The 18,527-nt window shown below is 37.8% G+C and overlaps 1 protein-coding gene across 2 annotated transcripts in view; it reads right to left on the reverse strand.

The window, feature by feature from the left end:
- The window catches only part of adam19a (ADAM metallopeptidase domain 19a), a 116,173-nt gene that overhangs the window by 75,382 nt on the left and 22,264 nt on the right, over window positions 1-18,527 (reverse strand). For both annotated transcript variants that reach the window (XM_055056491.1, XM_055056492.1), the window contains one exon: window positions 18,311-18,390. In XM_055056491.1, the coding sequence (XP_054912466.1) occupies window positions 18,311-18,390 (80 nt within the window). The remainder of the gene's footprint in view (window positions 1-18,310; window positions 18,391-18,527) is intronic.

Here is an 18,527-nt window from a genome sequence, read left to right on the forward strand (position 1 = left end):
CCCCAGATGCTGCAGTAGGACAACTCCCTCAGCTGGGATCTAATGTATGCAAAAGACAGAAACAAACAGATGTGACAGTTCAAAAGGGAATGTTAAATAATATACATTACAGAAGCACAGAATGTTGTAAAGCTGTTTAGTTTTTGCAGCTTGAATTGTTTCAGTCATATCGTTTTGGTCTTTTAAAAGACTCCTTTTCCCAAATGTGTTTTTGGCACATAACTAATTTATCAAATGAAAAAAGAATTGCATAAATATGGAGGTGGTAATGAAATAATTCATTTAGCCTTCAGAAGAATATGCTGATTAATCACTGGAGAAGTGCTCACTCTCCTCCCTGTGACCCTGACTGAACCCAAACACTTATTCATCTGCAGTCACTCAAACATGTGAAAACAGAGAAATAAATTGTCCACTAAGATAAACAGCAACATGTAGGACAGATGTTTCCCCCAAACTCCTTCATGTCTTTTCATTTTCCATTTGTCCCTGACAGAAAGGAGACCACGTTTCTTCTGTGCTCTGCATGATTCTATCAGGCTGTGATGTTAATGGCCTGTTTGGATGCTCTGTCTGCTGAGACCTCAGAAGCCTTCCAGCTGAGTGGAAAATTGTTACAGCCCTGTTTTTTCTTCTTTCACTCCGTCTTGCTTTCTGCTTATTGCATTATTATTTGGGCTGATAAGAGGGGGACCGCAGTGCTGACACTTTCATTATTTTGCTGTTGGTTTGGTCTTTTTCCTATCGATGCTAAGAAAAGTAGGTCAGGCGGCGTTAATAAGACAACTGAACTTTTCAGGCTGCAAACATTGCATTACACAGGCATGTAGAATGGGAAAAGTTACAACCTCAGCTTTACAGAAATAACATGAAGGAAAGCAACATTCAATAGCATCTCAGGAGCAAACTTTTCTGTTAATATATATTTTTATTGCTATGGAGTAACTTTGGTTTTCTGGTTGTGCGCAGACTTCTCTGTGAAATCTTTCATATGTAAACAGCGGACCTTCTTAGCTGAGGCACAGTGAGGAAAACAGAGCGAAGGAAGAAAATAGGTAGGGGTGAGTGTAACTAGAGACAAAGAAAAGAAAAACGAGAGAATGCATAAAGGGAATCCAAGAGAATGGGACAGAGAAGACATTTCTTCGACAAGAGAAAAAGGAGGGAGTCGAAAGAGCAGGAGACCATTTTTTGGCTCAGGCGTGTCCTCTCGTGTGCGAGCCATGTTAATGAGAGCCACATTTAGGTCAGCACAGCTTAGTGTTCATTTCATCTCTTTTTTCCATGCTCTTTATTTCCCAAACCCCGATTTCTGGGAGGACAAGCAGTTTCTTGTTTGGCCACAAAATAACAGCAATCTAACTTCGGAGGAAAAAAAAAAACAGAAAAAGAAGAAAATGTAAAACCCACAGTGTGATGAGGCGGCTTCATGGAAAACCTAATTTGCAGTGATGGCGCCCCGTGTGTGAGGGTCAGAATCACTATAATTTGGTCTAACAAAAAAAGCTGCATGGAAGCAAGCCTTTGAAACACTACTCAATCAAACACTCAGCTTCAACATATACTTAGAGAGCAACACAATAATAAAGGACAAGTGAAATGTCTGCTGTGGTAGAGAGAGGGAAATTGTACTTGTGCATAAGCACATTTTTCAAAACTAGAGCAACAGCAAAATCCACAGTGGAGATATTTTTCAGAAGAAAGGCGCTCCCCGGTCTACCCAGTGGGGCCAGAGTGAGGCGAGTGACTACATTCAACCCGGCAGCTTTAATGGATGGGTGGGAAGGGAACATGTGGAGAAGTTCCTGTTTTAAGATGACTGGTTGGGAGGATGCAGCGTCTGCAGATGGTGCTGACGACAGAGAGGTTGCGAGTGAGGCTGATGTGAGGGCATATATCTACACAAACAAACAATAACTTGTGCTGTTGAGCATTTTAATCTCACATACTACGGGTTTGGGCTTGCTCTCAGCTCTGGCAAGCTCTTCCTTGTGCTCACTGTGCTCACGCTTGGCCCCACCGCTATGCTTTGAAGCAGGTCAATATCAGTTTTACAACAGATGATTACAGATATATCCACATCTTCAACGTACTTGACAAATTTGTTTGATAAAAAGATAACAGAAAACACAAATGGAAGAAAAAGTCAATTCACAGCAAAAATATAATGCAGCAAACTTTGTCTAAGGTGTTTTCTTATAACTCAGCTGTGTTTCCTTGGTTACTATGACAACAGTAATCACTTGGAATTTAGTTGGAATCTTGTCTGTTTGTCTGGATTGAACTAACTTTTTTGTAAAGTGATTTATGAATTGAAGCTATAGCAAAAAATATATATATTCAACTAAAGTTGTATGGATGCCATGTGTTAATATTGTCAAAAGAAGTGGGCCAAGCACACACAAATAAAAAAAATTATAGTTTCATTGTATTGGATGATCAGTCAGTGACACCTTTATTTCATCTTTACATGCAAATCTTTATTGTTGTATTTTGTTTTTATTATCTATGTTTTAAACACCACATGAAAACTGCATACAAAATCATGGATTGTGAGAAACAAGTAAGAAAACATTAAAATAACCATTAGAAGATTGTAGTGTTAACTTGGTAAAACTGTATTCAAAATAAAATAGAAAAGCTGAGCTGTAGGCTAAGCTTTGACGGTCATATTTGATATGTGGAGATGGATGGTGACATGAGGACATGATCTGCAGGAAGCATTGCTATGGTCTGCTGTGGTGTGGAAGAAGCTGGCAAAGCCTAGAATTTATTGGTCCACAACCAAACAACAGCCAGAGCCAAGAAAAACAAGTAATGGGCAAAATAATGAGGTCCTGGATACAACCAACTGAAATGAGCCACAGTGTGGCTGGGGTCAGATAAGGTCAGGGAGCTCATCATCTGAAAAAAAGTTAGACAAGAGCTGCTGCTCCACAGCTTCAACATAGAGGTCAACTTAGGTGTTCAATATGGCTGCTCCTCACACCAATAGTAGTGAGTTGTGATGAAAACATGTTTTTTTAAGTAGACACACATGTGTGAGTGCAGCTAATATTTAAATTACTTTCAGTGACTACAGTTCTAAATTGAACAAATTGAAAGTGTGGTTTGCTTATTATCACTTCCACCTCTTCTTCTTAATGGCAATTAAGAGTACGCCGCACTGCTGGTGTGAAGTCAGCTTTAATGAAACTTTTTACTGCCAAAGTTTTAATTTACAGGTTTTATTTTGTATTATTTGTACTTTTTGTTAAGACTCTTATTTTGGAGGATTAAGGTAGGAAGTAGAAGTAGAAGCGTCTAGGTTACCAGAAACGCTTGCGATATAACAACATCGCGTTGGCAAGCAAATGAAAAAACATGATTTAAGTTTAAGAATTTACTGAATTACCTCATTTCTATCTCAAAAGGAAGGGTTAGCCAGCGAGGCATGTTTATATGTTTTATGTTATTTTTATGTCGATATTGTATTCTTGACACCATCTCACTAAGTTTACGTTGTTACGTTAGCATGTTTTTGTTTTTTGTTTTTTTGTTAGCATGTGTTTACTAATGCACGTACATGTGTTTGTGAGACGACCACGCACGTGGTAACCGCACTGCTACGTAGAATGGGCATCAGCCAATGAAATGCAGCCCCAGTGGTAAGGTCCATCGCAGGCTTTCTCTCCGCAAACATGAGTTCCTGAACGCAAAAACACACACCCACGCACACACATACAAAAGGCATGTCTTTGTGTGAAGAAACAGAAACAGCCGTCTGGCTTCAGTCCTTTGGCCCTGAATGTGTCAGATAGGATTCAAACTGTTAGCACTTAAATTAAAAATAATGTGTGATGTGTGCATGCATGTTTGTCTGCTGTAAAATAACTCCGCATCTTCAGTGAAGGCATGTGTAACCTTTTTAATTATTATGGCTTTTCGTCATTACTCTGCGTTGTGTGAATATGGACCAGGAGACAGGATGATACAAGATGAAGTTTATCTGGATGAAACAGGATATAAAATAATCAGGGACCAGGTTCATCACCGGCAGTACAGCCGTGAACTGGCCAACGGCCGTATTTTATACATTAACATTAGACAGAATTACAAGGAAATAAAACAATAAATAAATGAAACAATATGTACCTGGATGAAACAGGATATAAAATAATCAGGGACCAGGTTTATCACCGGCAGTACAGCACCTTACGAGGAATAGTATTTTATGTTAGCAACAATCTAACAGAACATTCCACAGGACCGTTACAATGTTCCCAGCGAACCTACCTCCCGCCCATCTCTCATGAACTGGCAACGAGATATCTATGTTCACTATAGTTAACGTTGCCAACCACCAGGAGGGGGTGCTGTTTCACCCATTACATCTGAACCCAAACTTGGAAGTAAAGACAAGTGGAATTCTGTACAATATTAACTATGTTACACATGTCAACATTTGAGTCTTCATCGTTTCGGTATTTTTTCTCACAAATTGCCTTTGGATCCTCTCTTCAGAGCTTCCTTCCAACTACAAAGGGCCAGACTGTTGGTGTCATGTATCATTTGTAGCTGCCACTAATGGCATGAGCCACTGTGCTCTATGCTGCTTTTATACAGAGAAAACCATATCTGAGGGGAAATCATAAAGATAAAATTTCATTAATGAAAAATAATCAATTTAAAAATTAAATTTCAGAATTGTATTGAATTTTTTAAACAAAAAATTACTTATGCTAATTACTATAAACTCACTAATTAGTACATAAAGGAAAATAAAACAAATACTTCCCTTTTTAATGAGCCACTTTAATCATTAAAACTGCCGTTACAGCTATTGGTTGTGTAGTGAGAACTAACTTTCTCTAAACATAATATTTAATGAGAATCTTGAAACGATATATATACTAGGGATTATACACATATACAGGATGTAAAGTATAAAATGAAAGAAGCTCAAGAGTTAACAAAACTTCAGGACCTGATCTGAAGAGGCTTTTCTCATTAAAAGGGGTTTAGGTGTGTGTGTAGATATTACAAGAAATTAACCTTTTTGAGTGTTATATCAAGTTATAATGTTATTCCCTAATCAAAAAAACATGGCTGGAGTGCTGTTTTGATTCTCCAGCTAAACCCCTGCCAAACCTAACACTTTCTTACAGCTTCTACACACAGCTCCTGCAGACTAGCAGCAGCAGCAATTAGCAAACCTGGTGAAACTGTGAGTCTACTGAGCTCATCATACACACTGCAATGCGCCAAAGAAAGAAGAAACATTGCTGTGATGATGTGCTGAAGGGGAAGCATAAGAAAGGGTCAGAGGTTCTTTAAGCGACAGAGGTCAATTTCAAGGCATCAGATATGCCAATGATTCAAAGTCAAATTTATTGCAAGCTGTTTAAGAAAACTATAGCATTTTCAAAACAACTAATATAGTTTGTGCTATAAAATGCCACTATGACTGCATAAGTAATACACCCTAAATTTAGGAACTTTAAAAATCTCTGAAAGCAGTAATAGTGCTGCGGTGGTTGGTTTCCAGTGAGTGGAGCACTGGCTGACGAGCCACCTCCTGTAGGCACTGAATCAGTAATAACTAAGTGTATAAAAACAGGGATTGTACTGAAATGCTGCATGACATCAACTCACTTCTTCAAAGTCTTAATCCTGTTTTTTCTATGATGGGATTACATTTCACTATGCCAGTCCTAAACCTAATCTTCATTGTAAAACTAATCATGAAACCAAGTACTAATCCTACAGTAATGAGGACGACACAGAGAAAAAAAGATTCTGTAACTTTGTTAAGGAGAACCTACCATCCAGGTGAGAAGATACTCAAGGTCTCCTGAATTTAGAGCACATGTGTGGGAAAAGTTAACAACAGATTTGAGCATAAAATTCTATAAATTGGAGACAAGTGTAAAAAAGTGTATACTAAATGGTCTTTAGCAGACAGCAGGCAGAGGAGGACACAAAATAAAACATACCACAGGTGTTTTCTGCTACAAAACCTCTGAAGTTTCATCAGTAGTACAGGGTTTGTAGGATTAAGCTGAGGATGATTGTTACAGATAAACCAACCATAGGCTTCCAACTTGCTTTCACTTGTTTCTTCATTTTCAATAAAAGCATATAATCTGCTTAATTGACCATATATTACCACTGCTACAGAAAGCACATTTTGAATACAATCTCTCACACTGGAAGGGAGTATAAAAGAGGAACATGTTGAGATTTTTCTCTATATATTTTTCTAAATTCATACAATACTCTAATAGGTATTGTGTTGATGAAATTCCCTCAAGAACACTTTTAAAGATTGCAATTTATTTAATGGGACCAATCTGCATTCCATAATCAAAAACTAATATGATGGTTTATGAAGACTATTTTTTTCAGGTATGTTTATATTGTGCCCACACTCTACTGATGAATGATTTCAATTAATGCTTCTGCTGATTGTTTGAAACACTTCACTTCACAGTTTTTTCCAAGAACATGAACATTTTAAAAATACTTTTGTAGAATGCCATTCCACACAGAAAATGTGTTTTATGGAACTCTAAACATGTTGTTTTTTATGTTTGTTTTTTTCTAGTCGTGTGTATTCCTGTCGTTGTCAAAAACACCTCATTTGTAAAAATGCTGACTTTTTAATCAGCATTTTAGTTTTTTTCTTCACTTATTTTAAAATAACATTTTCAATATATACAGCTTTAAGGTTATAACATGATAACCCAATACTGAGAAATCACTTCTCATATGGCGTATGATCCTATTTTATGTAAAATACTGAAGGCTACTCACAGAGAACATTTTCTACAATGTAGCTATTTCAGTTTTACTTTGCTGCTATATATTCTGAGATATAATCAGATGAGTAATTCAATTTGGAAAAATCAGTAACGACAGCAGTCATACAAAGTGAAATCGCTACAAGGGTTTCAAACATTGAACTAAATGTATATATAAAAATATAACTGTACAAAATGCCTCTCTAAGAAATTCCTACATTTATAAATCCCAGCTTCTCCACTTGACATGATGTGGACACAGAACAGTCGAAAGCTTTCTGCCACTGTCTTGCCTTTGACAAAGCACAATCCCAAAATTAAACTTTTTTTTTTTGTTTCTCTCAAACTTCCACCCAAATGTGCTGCTTCCATTGTTCTCCTCTCCTCATTTCACTGTTATGATTGATTCTCTGCTGTATCCTATCCACAGAGCTTCCCTGTAAACCATTTACCCATTAATGCACTTCCATATGCACACCCTCATTCATACAGAAAATGTATTAAAAAAGGCAGAACCCTGCTCACTCCCCACACACACACACATGCGTGAATACACCCACACACACGGACAGATGAAATGAAACTGCAATGAAAGCACTGTTACAGTATCAATCTCCATCTAATCTATTCTGAGGAAAGCGAGGCCACATGTAATTACCCCCAACTCAGTTTGCTCTAATAATCTCCAGTATTCATATTATTCTTCCTTACATTTTCTTTTTTGTTTTTGCCCATCTTAAATTCTCCATATAATACCAAAAGTTACCTATTTCCTGTAGTGAAAAAGCCACTCCAGAATCAAACTGTGGACTCCAAGAATATCTAATAGGAAGTTGTAATACGTAATGGGCTGTTTCATAAACCAGGGTAGCAAATTAAACCGGGATTTATTTTTTTTATTTAAGCCTCGATTCGATTCCTACAAAGCAGTGACACATAAGATAAGATGTTCCCCAGAGATACTGATATGTAAAGTTCCCCCAGCAGGCTTTAGATCTTTATCTTTTCCTGGATGTATGGATTAAACTAAAGGTGCATTATATGTATAGTTGGAAATGGGAAATTGGAAAAATCAACTGGAACACTCCCACTAGTCAAACTTCCCACTGTGAAAGGAGTAAATCCAACTATCCCAGTTACAACTTATATAGCCAACTTGACATTTTAATATGGCCGCTCCTTGCATCAACAACAGTGAGCTGTGGTGAAAATGTTTTTTAACTAGACACACTTGTGTGAGTGCATCTTACTTTTAGTGTCTACAGTTCTAAACTGCTGTTTGCTTATGAAAAGTAAAGCTTAAAACAAAGTTTGTCAATGGTCATGCTTAAATCCCGACTTCTCCGACTATGATCCCTGTCACACCTGTTACTTCGGGTGTGATGTCAACTCAACTCAAGAGTTATGATTCTCAAGGTAACTGAAACACAGCGTTAGACAAACCTTCCTGTAAACCTGCCAGGCAAACCAATCAGAACCACATGAAGTACACAGCACTACAGAGACAACACACTGGTTAGAAGCTTACCAGTAACAGAAGAAAGAGATGTATGCTAATTTAACACATGACCAGATACATAAGCACAAACACACATACATACACACAGAGATGATGCTTCTATTACATAGGAGTGTTCTTGGTCATAGTTGAAAATATTTACTTACTCAGTAAATATTTACTGAGTAAATAGCTAATGATATTCAGTCATCATTAGCTGAACTAATGATGACTGAATATTCTTTTTTGCTGAAGTTCCCTCAATAGTCTGAGGCCGAAACATCAATGTCTTTGAATAATTTCAATATTTGAACTTACGGTTAGCATTTGATTTTTAAGTAACCGTTTTAAATTGTAGAGTATTGTTCACACAATAAGCAAGTCTGATTAATGATGGAAATGTATGGTTTTTACAAATATTGCTTCCACTACAATGTATGAGTGTAGGCTGTGAGTTACAGATGCTTCAACTGTCAATATGATTAAGGGAGGCATTTGTGGACTTGGACCAGTTGTGGTATTAGTGCATGTCCAGATGGTGGTTAGCTGAGACGACTTAACAATGTATTGCTCAACAATGGCGGTATGAGGAAGGAAGCCTGGGGATGGGCTTATCCCAGATGCAGCCTGAACAGGGGTCATTTCCATCTCACTTCAACACATGCAGTATGCCTGCCCCATAAAAAATACAATTGTGCCAAATTTCCAGTTTTTCCATCATCTCTCGTCAGACTGAGAAAACTGAACATGAAAAGAGGAATAATCTGCATAATCTAATCATCTCATTTGCATCTTTCATTCCGAGAGCTAAATGTTATCCTGAAATGATTTCTGATGCGCTGTCAGTCAAAGAGCAGTGATGTCTTTTCCTTTTGATCTTCTGTTTGATTTTGCTTGCTGATGACATGCTTGACTTTGCCAGTTTTTGCTTCAGTTGAAATTTTTGTTTGAAATAGTAAAGTTTATATCTCCATGTGATACCACCTTGCCAGAGGTATTCTCTGCCTCCCACATCATTTCCTGCCATTACTGATTAAACAGTTTTTTCCACAACAAAAGGTCAAAACACTGCGGTAACTGCTCAGTGAGGTTTGTACAGAAGCCATTTATTCATCATTACTATCGTCATATATGCGTTTTGAAGGGTGAATTACTAACATTAAGACATCCTCAATGAATACTGAGAACTAGGTATGCTCCGATCAGGTTTTTTGCTGCCGATCAAGATACCGATCACCTATGAGGCCAATCTTTGCCGATTACCTGGCTGTTAATTTTTCGCTTTAGGTATAAATTCTGCTAAGTGATCTGGCAAAATGGAAAAATTATCTGGTAATAAATTTACCTAATTTAGACATGAACTACAAAAAAATTGCAGGCACAATACAGCAGCTACTCAGTCAAATGAACTGAAGTGTGTGGTGATTGATATCCGAAAAAACTGCAGGTCAAAGATGTGGCGACCTTTTATTATTGCTCAGCTTATAACTCTTAATGCAACAAACTAAAATCAGCAAACATCACACCTTTTTATATTATAGTTGCTAAGCTGTTGAACTATGGCAAAAAATTACTGTAGCAAAAAAACTGTTCGGCACACTCTAGAACATTCAAGACTCTGATAGTTGTTGTCGACCATGATTCACAGGCAGACCAGCCAATCACAATCCAGCGAAGTCCACAAGGCACAGTCCAACACTTGGGGTATTTTCCACACAAAAGAACAACTGAAAAACCTGAAATCAGTAAAATAATATAACAGTAGGTCAAATGAATTTGACCATAAATTCAAATAAATTTCACAACACTGCCTATATCAAATAATGTCAAGAAAAAAATAAATATTCATTTAGAGTCAAATGCATCAGAATAAACTATCCTGAGTTACTGAATTAAACCTTCCTGAGAGCTTGGCTAGCTGATTAATGCTGGTTCTGATTGGCTGGTTCGTGACTGAGCGGAGTAATTATGCAGAACACAGGGAGGAGGCATCGATTATATTTTTCAGGGATCATCTATCTCATAACATAGTGAAAGTTTTAATATATATGTAAAATATTTTGTTTGTTTGTTTGTTTAAGTTACCTGTTGTAGCTTTAAGCAGCTGTTCAGTGTGAGAGTTCACTACGGGTGGAGTAGAAACGGCGCTCCGTCTGTGAAATATTACTACCAGTCGTGACGGTCCAAGAGTGAGAGCAGAACCAGCGTCTTACGCCGCTAGCTCATTGACTTAAATTATGTTTCGGGTTATTTGTTTAGCTTTCTGACCATGATGTTCTTCACGGTCAGAAAGATGAGATAACAGGTAAAGCACTACTTCACCTGTTATCTGGCCGCTCCAAATGTTTGTTTTTTGGCCAGCAGTGAGCTTCAATGTAGCTAAACGCCATCAAATGTTTGTTTTTTTAAACATCATATTAGATTCATTGTATTGATGCATTTTGATGTGTTCCACCCCGAGGTATTTCTTCCCCATTCACTCTCAGAGCGTTAAAGTTCCTTGCCACATCGCTTAGGATTTGTTCCTGCGCGCTTGCGCAATGTTAAGGAAAGAGGAGATCAGCTCCACATGCAAGCTGCAAAATGAGATGCAGGTGATCGATTTTGGTGATTGGCAATCACCAATCATACGCTTTTTCATGGGAATCGGCCTATTATGATCGGTGGCCGATTGATTGAAACACCTCTACTGAGAACTCATCAAAATCCATGTCTACATTCTTTGTATATAGTCACCAATGGGGCAGCATGGTTGCCTATGGGGCAGCATGGTTGCCAATGGGGCAGCATGGTTGCCAATGGGGCAGCATGGTCCGTGAAGATGCTCTTCACGGAGCATCTTTGTTCTCCCAGTGCATGCATGAGTGCTTCCTGTCACTATCCAAGGCATCACTGTTAGGTTGGTTTTTCTAAATTGTCCTTAGGTGTTAGTAGATTAACCCCCTACCATCGAATAACCACGGTGGTCCATTGAGGAAACTTGGCAGCTCTGATGTGTGCAGAAAGAGTGAACACTATATTGGTGATGTAACTTAATAATAAGTGATACGATTTTGAAACAAATCAAGTACACTTGCTTACTCTGATTTTTTTTTTTTTTTTTTTTTTTACATCATCTGAACAGTGGTGACAGCCCTGCCAGGAGAAAACTGATTTTGATGTTTAGAATCCCAAACAGTAGATAGAGATCATCAAAGCACATCCATTTGAGATGAAAGGGTGATGAAAATATCTCTTTAACTAAAGATTTCCTCAATTTTTATGCAGGGACACTGTTGCCATACATGCATGTGTTAAGCCTAATGTCAGCACAATGGATGCTCATGCTACTGGATAAAATATTTGAATGATAAATGGATCATCAACAATCAACATCAGGTGCAGCTTCAGAAGACACAACAAATACAGCTGTTGAGATTGTTTCCCTGTTCCTATAAAAGCACAATGTGTGATCAAACTGTCCTTAATACTCATGATCAGCACAAGAAAAACTCCAAGCAGAAGTATATTTTAAGTATTTTTCAATCCCACAAATGATGGGGAAAAAACATTTATTATAGCTGCTAATTATTATATACTTAGGTTGTTTTGGTGTTCAGGTACTAAACATTCAGGTTTAGTACCTGAATGATTCTGGCACAAAATGAAGCAGAATTTTTGCAAGAACCATGTGCCAATTTGTAACACATCTGAAACACTCTGCACTCTCATTGAAAGTTACAAATCATATACAATTAACTCAGATCATATTTAAGATATAAGAGCTGGAACTGGCAGCAGCAATGCAGGGCCTAAATTGTTTGACTTGCGTCAAAGAGACCGTCTAAGGGGAATGCAGAAGCTTGGGACAATAAAGCCTGAAAAGGCTTCTTCCATCTGTGTGTGTCTCCCCAATCTCGCCGGGGTGAATGTCATTGGCAACTCCAGGAGTCTGAGGTGAGAAATAATCTAATCACCAGGCAGACAGAAAGAAAAGATGTGAAGTGTTAAGAAGACGGAAAAATAAAAAGAAATACCAGACAGGGAAAAGAAGCCAACGCAAGACTTTGAACTTTCCTGACAAACAAACAAATGGACAGAGGCACCAACAGAAAGCTCTAAAAGCAAGCTGTAGCGCATAAAGCCTTCCATGCTGACATGTGTCGGCTGTGTCTGCACAGAGAAAAGAAGGTCATAGTTATAAAACTGTTGCTGCTGTTGGCTAACAGATGGTCACCTAATCACACTTGTTTGCTGACTGGACATGCAATTCAGTAAAAGCATATCTGTCAAATGTATATCCTTGAAGAAAAGGTCAATTTATTTCTTGCATACATTGTTTTATTTATATTATGTCTTCAGGGTGCTGTGGTTGGCGCTGGGGTTACGCACAACATACATATGGAGGCCTTAGTCCTTCATGCGGCTGTTGCAGGTTTGATTCCCGGCCTGGTGACCCTTGCCACATATCTTCCCACTTACCCATTTTCCTGTCAATTCACTATAAAATAAAGACCACTAGGGACAATAAAACCTTGAAAAGTATGATATATTTTATGGAAATGCTTAATAACTAGGGGAATATGTTGATATTACATAGTTTTTTGTGGGTTAATGCAACACCGCAGAAACAGAATCTTTAAAACCAGCACTAAACACCTACAAAGATGTGTTTGAGGCAGTGTGGGAGTGTGACAGAACCTGGGAGTCAATCAGGTATCATATATATAGCCCAGACGTGCAACACTCGCAGAGCTGGGCTGGACAACAAGCGAGGGCTGTGGCATGAGAGCTGAGGGAGATGAAACAAAAATTGAGACAGATGTTGTTGGAATACCAAAGAAGCCCTAAAGTCTGAAGGGCCTGTGATTTTTCACTTACACTAACCCAGCCAATCAAAGCCTGAGGATGTTGCTCTTGAATGGCAGAAAATTTGTAGACCATTTAACCTGAATGAAAATAAACATGTCAGATGAGAGAAAAAGTTTCCTCTCAGGCTTTCCTTTTTTTCCTCCTACTGTCATGAAATGCAAAGTGTGATGGTGAGGAAAACACAGCAGACCCAGATTGAAGTGAGATGATGAAGTGATGGCTTAATGATGAAAATATCCAAAATGACAGTCTAATGCAAGTCTAATATAAGGTTAAATTACTGCATATACCCTATAGCAGTGGTGACGTGTCAGTGTGTTCACCGGGGGAAGGGATCTGTAGACTTTCTGATTCAATTCCAATACGAGCCAGAAATCTGCAAAGAGCTTGTAAATCTGTTATTGATGTAATAATTATGAGGGGCTTTGGTGGAACTAGATCGATGGTCTCTTCCTTTATGATCAGCTGTTTTAAATCCGTCTCTAGGTGGAACCACATGACATGGTTTTAACTGTTTTAACATATGTGACCCTATGTGTTCACTATAAAGTGTTTTTTTTTTTCAAATTTCAATTAAGTCATGAATTAAAATTCAGATTATTGAGTTTAACCATGTGACCCATGTCTTACATAGATTAATCAAAAATGTTTATTTTCTTTCTCACCTGAATGGACCAAGTAATCTCCAGAACATAAATAAAAACAATAAAATAGTTTCAGCCTAACATTATAAGAAATCACTTTTTATTTTTACATGGTATTTGACTGTGATTTTGTACACCCTATTCCCTAGTGGAGTCAGGAGAGGTGCTGGTGCCTCTCCAGTGAGACATTTCAGGCGAGAAGCGGAGTACAACCTGGACAGTTCGTCCGTCCATTGCAGAGCAACACAGAGACAGACAGGACAAACAACCATGCATACACACACTCACATTCACTAAGAAGAATGTTCAGAACAATAACTTGACAGTCATGACTGTGGGAGGAAGCCAGAGTACCCTGAGAGAACCCACCATGCACAGGCAGAACATGCAAACTCTATGCAGAAAGACCCTCGGCTAGGAATCAAATCCAGGATCTTCTTGCTGCAAGACTGTGATTTTGTATCAGGGAAAAAATATACTCTAATTGTCTGTGGTTACTAAGAAGAGTTTGCCTCTTTGAGATTATCCTATTTGCATATAAATGCTAATATGGGTTGATAAATCAGTCCAGATTTTGTTACTTTTGGGTAGATCGGCCAATACTTAGATGAGAAACCAATCTTATCTTCCTTCTCAAAACGTCTGAAAATCAGCCACCATCTCATTTTTGTTTGCTTCACAATAGTCACTGCACTGTTGCCAACTTTTCCATTGTATTTAGTAGAGCTAGGTTTTTAGACAAAGACCATTTAGCAACAAAACCACTCCACACTATGTTGAGTCAGTGGATATGTTCAATGTATTCTAGCTGGTCCAATGTTGATTATTAAGATACAGAACTGTCAGGGCTAAAGCTGATGACAGACAGATGTTCAAAAACACAGAAACTTTACATTATTATTATTATTTGTGAAATAACATGTGTTGCTGAAAAAGGTTTGTGTGGTGTATGTTAAATTTGTAAACCTTTCACAGTTTAGCTGCTGGAACAGGGTTTATGTGCCTGATAGGTACAGTTCAGCTCTGAAGGTTTTGGTGATGAAGAAAATGTTTAGACCTAGGTTAATATGTAGAACTGAAAAGTCAGTGATAACTGAACAGTGTTCTTGCGTGACATTTGTTTTACTTAGTGATAGTGTGGCTGGTCTGTTTGGTATCACTATAGCACCTTTAGAGGAGCCCAAAGTAAGAGAGGCACAGCTCAACACTGCCAATCAGGCACAAAGAGGCACATGTTTTTAACACCATTTTCCCTTTTGTTTTCTAGACCATTGGTACAGTACATCAGAATCCATTCTGACACCAATCTCATGCGATTCCTCTTCCATCAACAATGACCGAGTCGTTCTGCACATACAGTATTTATGTTCCTCAGTAAGTATTAAGAGGCAGTCAGATCCCTTCAGTGATCACCGTCTATTACACGGTCTCTCCTGCCTGTCAGCAAATGATCAACAGGTGGATGAACAAACAATGACCTCATGTGCTGCTGTGATTGAGGTTCCAGCTTCAGCCCATAGCGCCCCACATTCCTCTGACCCCCACATGTCAGACCAACAGTAATGAGAAGCAAATTAAAACAGAAAAAATGGCTGTAAGTGATGTCTGAAATTCTTTAGATGAAGGTAATATTTTTAGTGTTTTTACTCTCTAACAGAGTTAGAATAAACAAAATAAAGTCACTTTCCTGTAATTGTGTTACTTTTAAACATTTTCTAAAAGGCATTTGATCCAAATGTAATAGCATTTCAGCTGTTTTCCTAAGATATTAAAGCAGTCAGACAAACACTAAAACCATACTGCCTTATGACAGAGTTGTCATTTATGTTGCAGCAGAACAAACGTCAAAAATCTCAGAGCTTTTTTTCTCCTTATTGACCGCAGAACCTGGATAAGAATAACAACAGCTCTGACTGTGTCATTCTCCAAACTCTGGCTTTCTTCTCTGTTTTCCTCTCACTTCCTCCAACACATCCCAAATGTTCCGCTCCTTGCCAAGGAAGCTGTCAGGCCAAGCAGGAGCATCTGTCCAACATGGAACTGAGCCATAATTCCGTTCATGTTTGGACAAATTCACACGACTCTTTGTGTACAAGACCCAGAGTGACAAACATGACAAATCGTCTGTCCTTCTGTCCCGGACATTAGATCCATAAGCAGCTGTTTCTGTACGCAGATTTTATGAAATCCATTTATGTAGCTGGGCATACAAAGAAAAAGTGAGTGTGAGTTTGTGTTGCCGCTAATACTAGGGGGCAATGATGCAGTAAGCTACAGGGAAGAACAAGACATCCACGCTGCAGGGAAGACACAGGGTGGAGTTCAAAATCAAAGGTTCATCATAATGTTCAGGTTGAATATTATTGGTTAAATGTAAAACATACCGTCTACTGTAAGTCCAGATAAACATTTTAATAGTTTACTAACCCTCTCTATGGTCTTAATCCACAATAACCATATTGGGTTTCCCTCAGGAACAATTTGATTTTCCTAGAATGTGGAAAATTTGACATACAGTATGTAAATACAATGTGTTAATAGAAAAATTGTAGATTTGTTCCTTATTGCATCTCATAAACATGATTAATTAAGCGATTTGAGTCTATTTTTGTCTGTAATTGTGCTTCTGCTTTTAAATATAGCATTAGAAATGTTTCTCATAGCAATGTAAATGAATCTTTTCAGCACAAATGTATCTTTATAAATTAAAAAAATAAATATCAATAGAAAGGACTTTTTTTTCAGATCTGTTAGTAAGCAATTTGAATTTCTAGGTTTCGACCTTGAATTATCCAAAACCTTACATACTACTGTCAGTGGTTGCTAGGACACCCACAGCTGTCAGTGATGCTTTGTCCTCTTTAGTGGAACATTTGTTAGCTCTAAGTTCAAATGAAGGGGATCTGAACTGCAACTGATTCCAACCAGTATCCACGCTGCAGCACATAATGCAACCTATCTGACGCTCAAAATCGTTTTCAAAATGTAGGAAGTCCCACCGGACCTCATTTAAAAATGTTGTTATCCTTCACAGCATTCACTCTCACTATATGCACATCTCAGCTGTAATGATTTTTAGCCAAATTATAGAAGTAAAGCACAAGGCTGAAACAATATGGTTTTACTTCAACCTATTTTAACCTCTCACACCTAAAACATTTACATGTTCATCAGCATGTTAGACACACCAGTATCCAGGACTCAACTTCACTGAGCAAGTAATGTTAATATTTAAGTGAATAAAATTCAAAACAGAAAATCTCAGAAACAAAACTGAAATTTCCCCATAATGAGTCAATTAAGAATATAACTATTCTATTCATTAAATAAAAATCATGTGTAACTTCCACAAAAATGTTATTAAATTGTTAGTTATTTCAACTGGAGGGCCAATAAGACCATTCCCTTTTCTTTTGGATTTCTACTCATAAATAAACTGCAGTCTTTTTATCACTTTCAGTTCAGTTTCATCATATTTAACATCCTGAACATGCAGAGAGTTTATTTATAAATGCATTAACAGAAAAACTCAATTTTATTAATCTGAAAGAGACCGTTTTTGCATATTTTTCATACTTTGATGTGCAAATCTGTTACTCATTTTGTGGTATGTGATAAATTGGAATGTTTATTATGACAAATAAAGAAAAAATATATAAAATAGTGTTTGGAATGAAAATAATTGTTTAAATAAATTAACAAATTTAAAAGTTCTTTGTTAGTGTAGTCCTGAAAATCAATTAATCAAAAAGACTTTTGAAATAAATTACTTGTTCCAACAATTAAGTTTGGACTGGGAAAAAGATAAGAGCTCACAAGAACATCTGCCAGCATGTCAATCAGTGTTTACAGAGGAAAGTAGTTTGGTAACATAAAAATGTGACACTAAGTGAATGCAGCTGCTCCATTGTGCACACTTTATAAACTCCTTCCCACTCATTTAAAAGCCACATTAGCTCATCTTTACACCTGCATCTATAATGTTGTGTATGTGTGTGCATGTATGCTTGTGTGTGTTCACCACCTGCAGCATAGGGACCAGAGAAAGGGCTTTGAAGTAGAAGGCAATTAAAATGCAGGAAATAAAAAACCTTCATATCTAGAAGTCATGCATCCCCTCAGGACACCAGAACAGAAGGACAGGAAAAAACTCGTCCTTCGATTGTCTAACACCACAATGCGAAAAAGACTGAGTTGGAAAACAAGCAAGTTCTTCTGAAGTTCTTGAACTGTGCGTAAATATTCAAGTTGCAAAATCCAAAAAAGACAACTATGGATGCATGTTAGGAGTGAAAATGTGCTATTGATCCCTCAACATTGTTTCTTTGCTCCCACCCTGCTGAGGCAGCAGAGAAAATGCAAAAACATCCGTCTGCAAGATAGAATCTGCACCAGAATCTACGGACCACAGACAAATTTGACTCTTCCAGCAGTCAGCCATCTCTAACTAATTATGAGGAATTAAAATCTTGGTATAAGTCATATTGATATGTTCTGGTAGCAAAGGTTATTGAGAAATCAGCAGAGATTTTGACCTGTGTCATGTTCTGTACTGCCTTCCTGCTTCGACCTTGAGAAAGCCACTGTGCCGTCACCGTCCTTCCCTTGGGCATCCCTGGGGAACACAAAGCAGCATAGAGATTAATGTGATGTTGGACTGCTTACGTAGGCTGGGTAAACTTGCAGTAGAGTGAAGTGTCACAGTGTCATTGAACATGAGGCAAGTAAAAAAGACTGTTAACTTTGTCTTTT

The sequence above is a fragment of the Poeciliopsis prolifica genome, unplaced genomic scaffold (assembly GCF_027474105.1).
Source record: "Poeciliopsis prolifica strain line A6 unplaced genomic scaffold, Auburn_PproV2 SCAFFOLD045, whole genome shotgun sequence".
Lineage (NCBI taxonomy): Eukaryota > Metazoa > Chordata > Actinopteri > Cyprinodontiformes > Poeciliidae > Poeciliopsis > Poeciliopsis prolifica.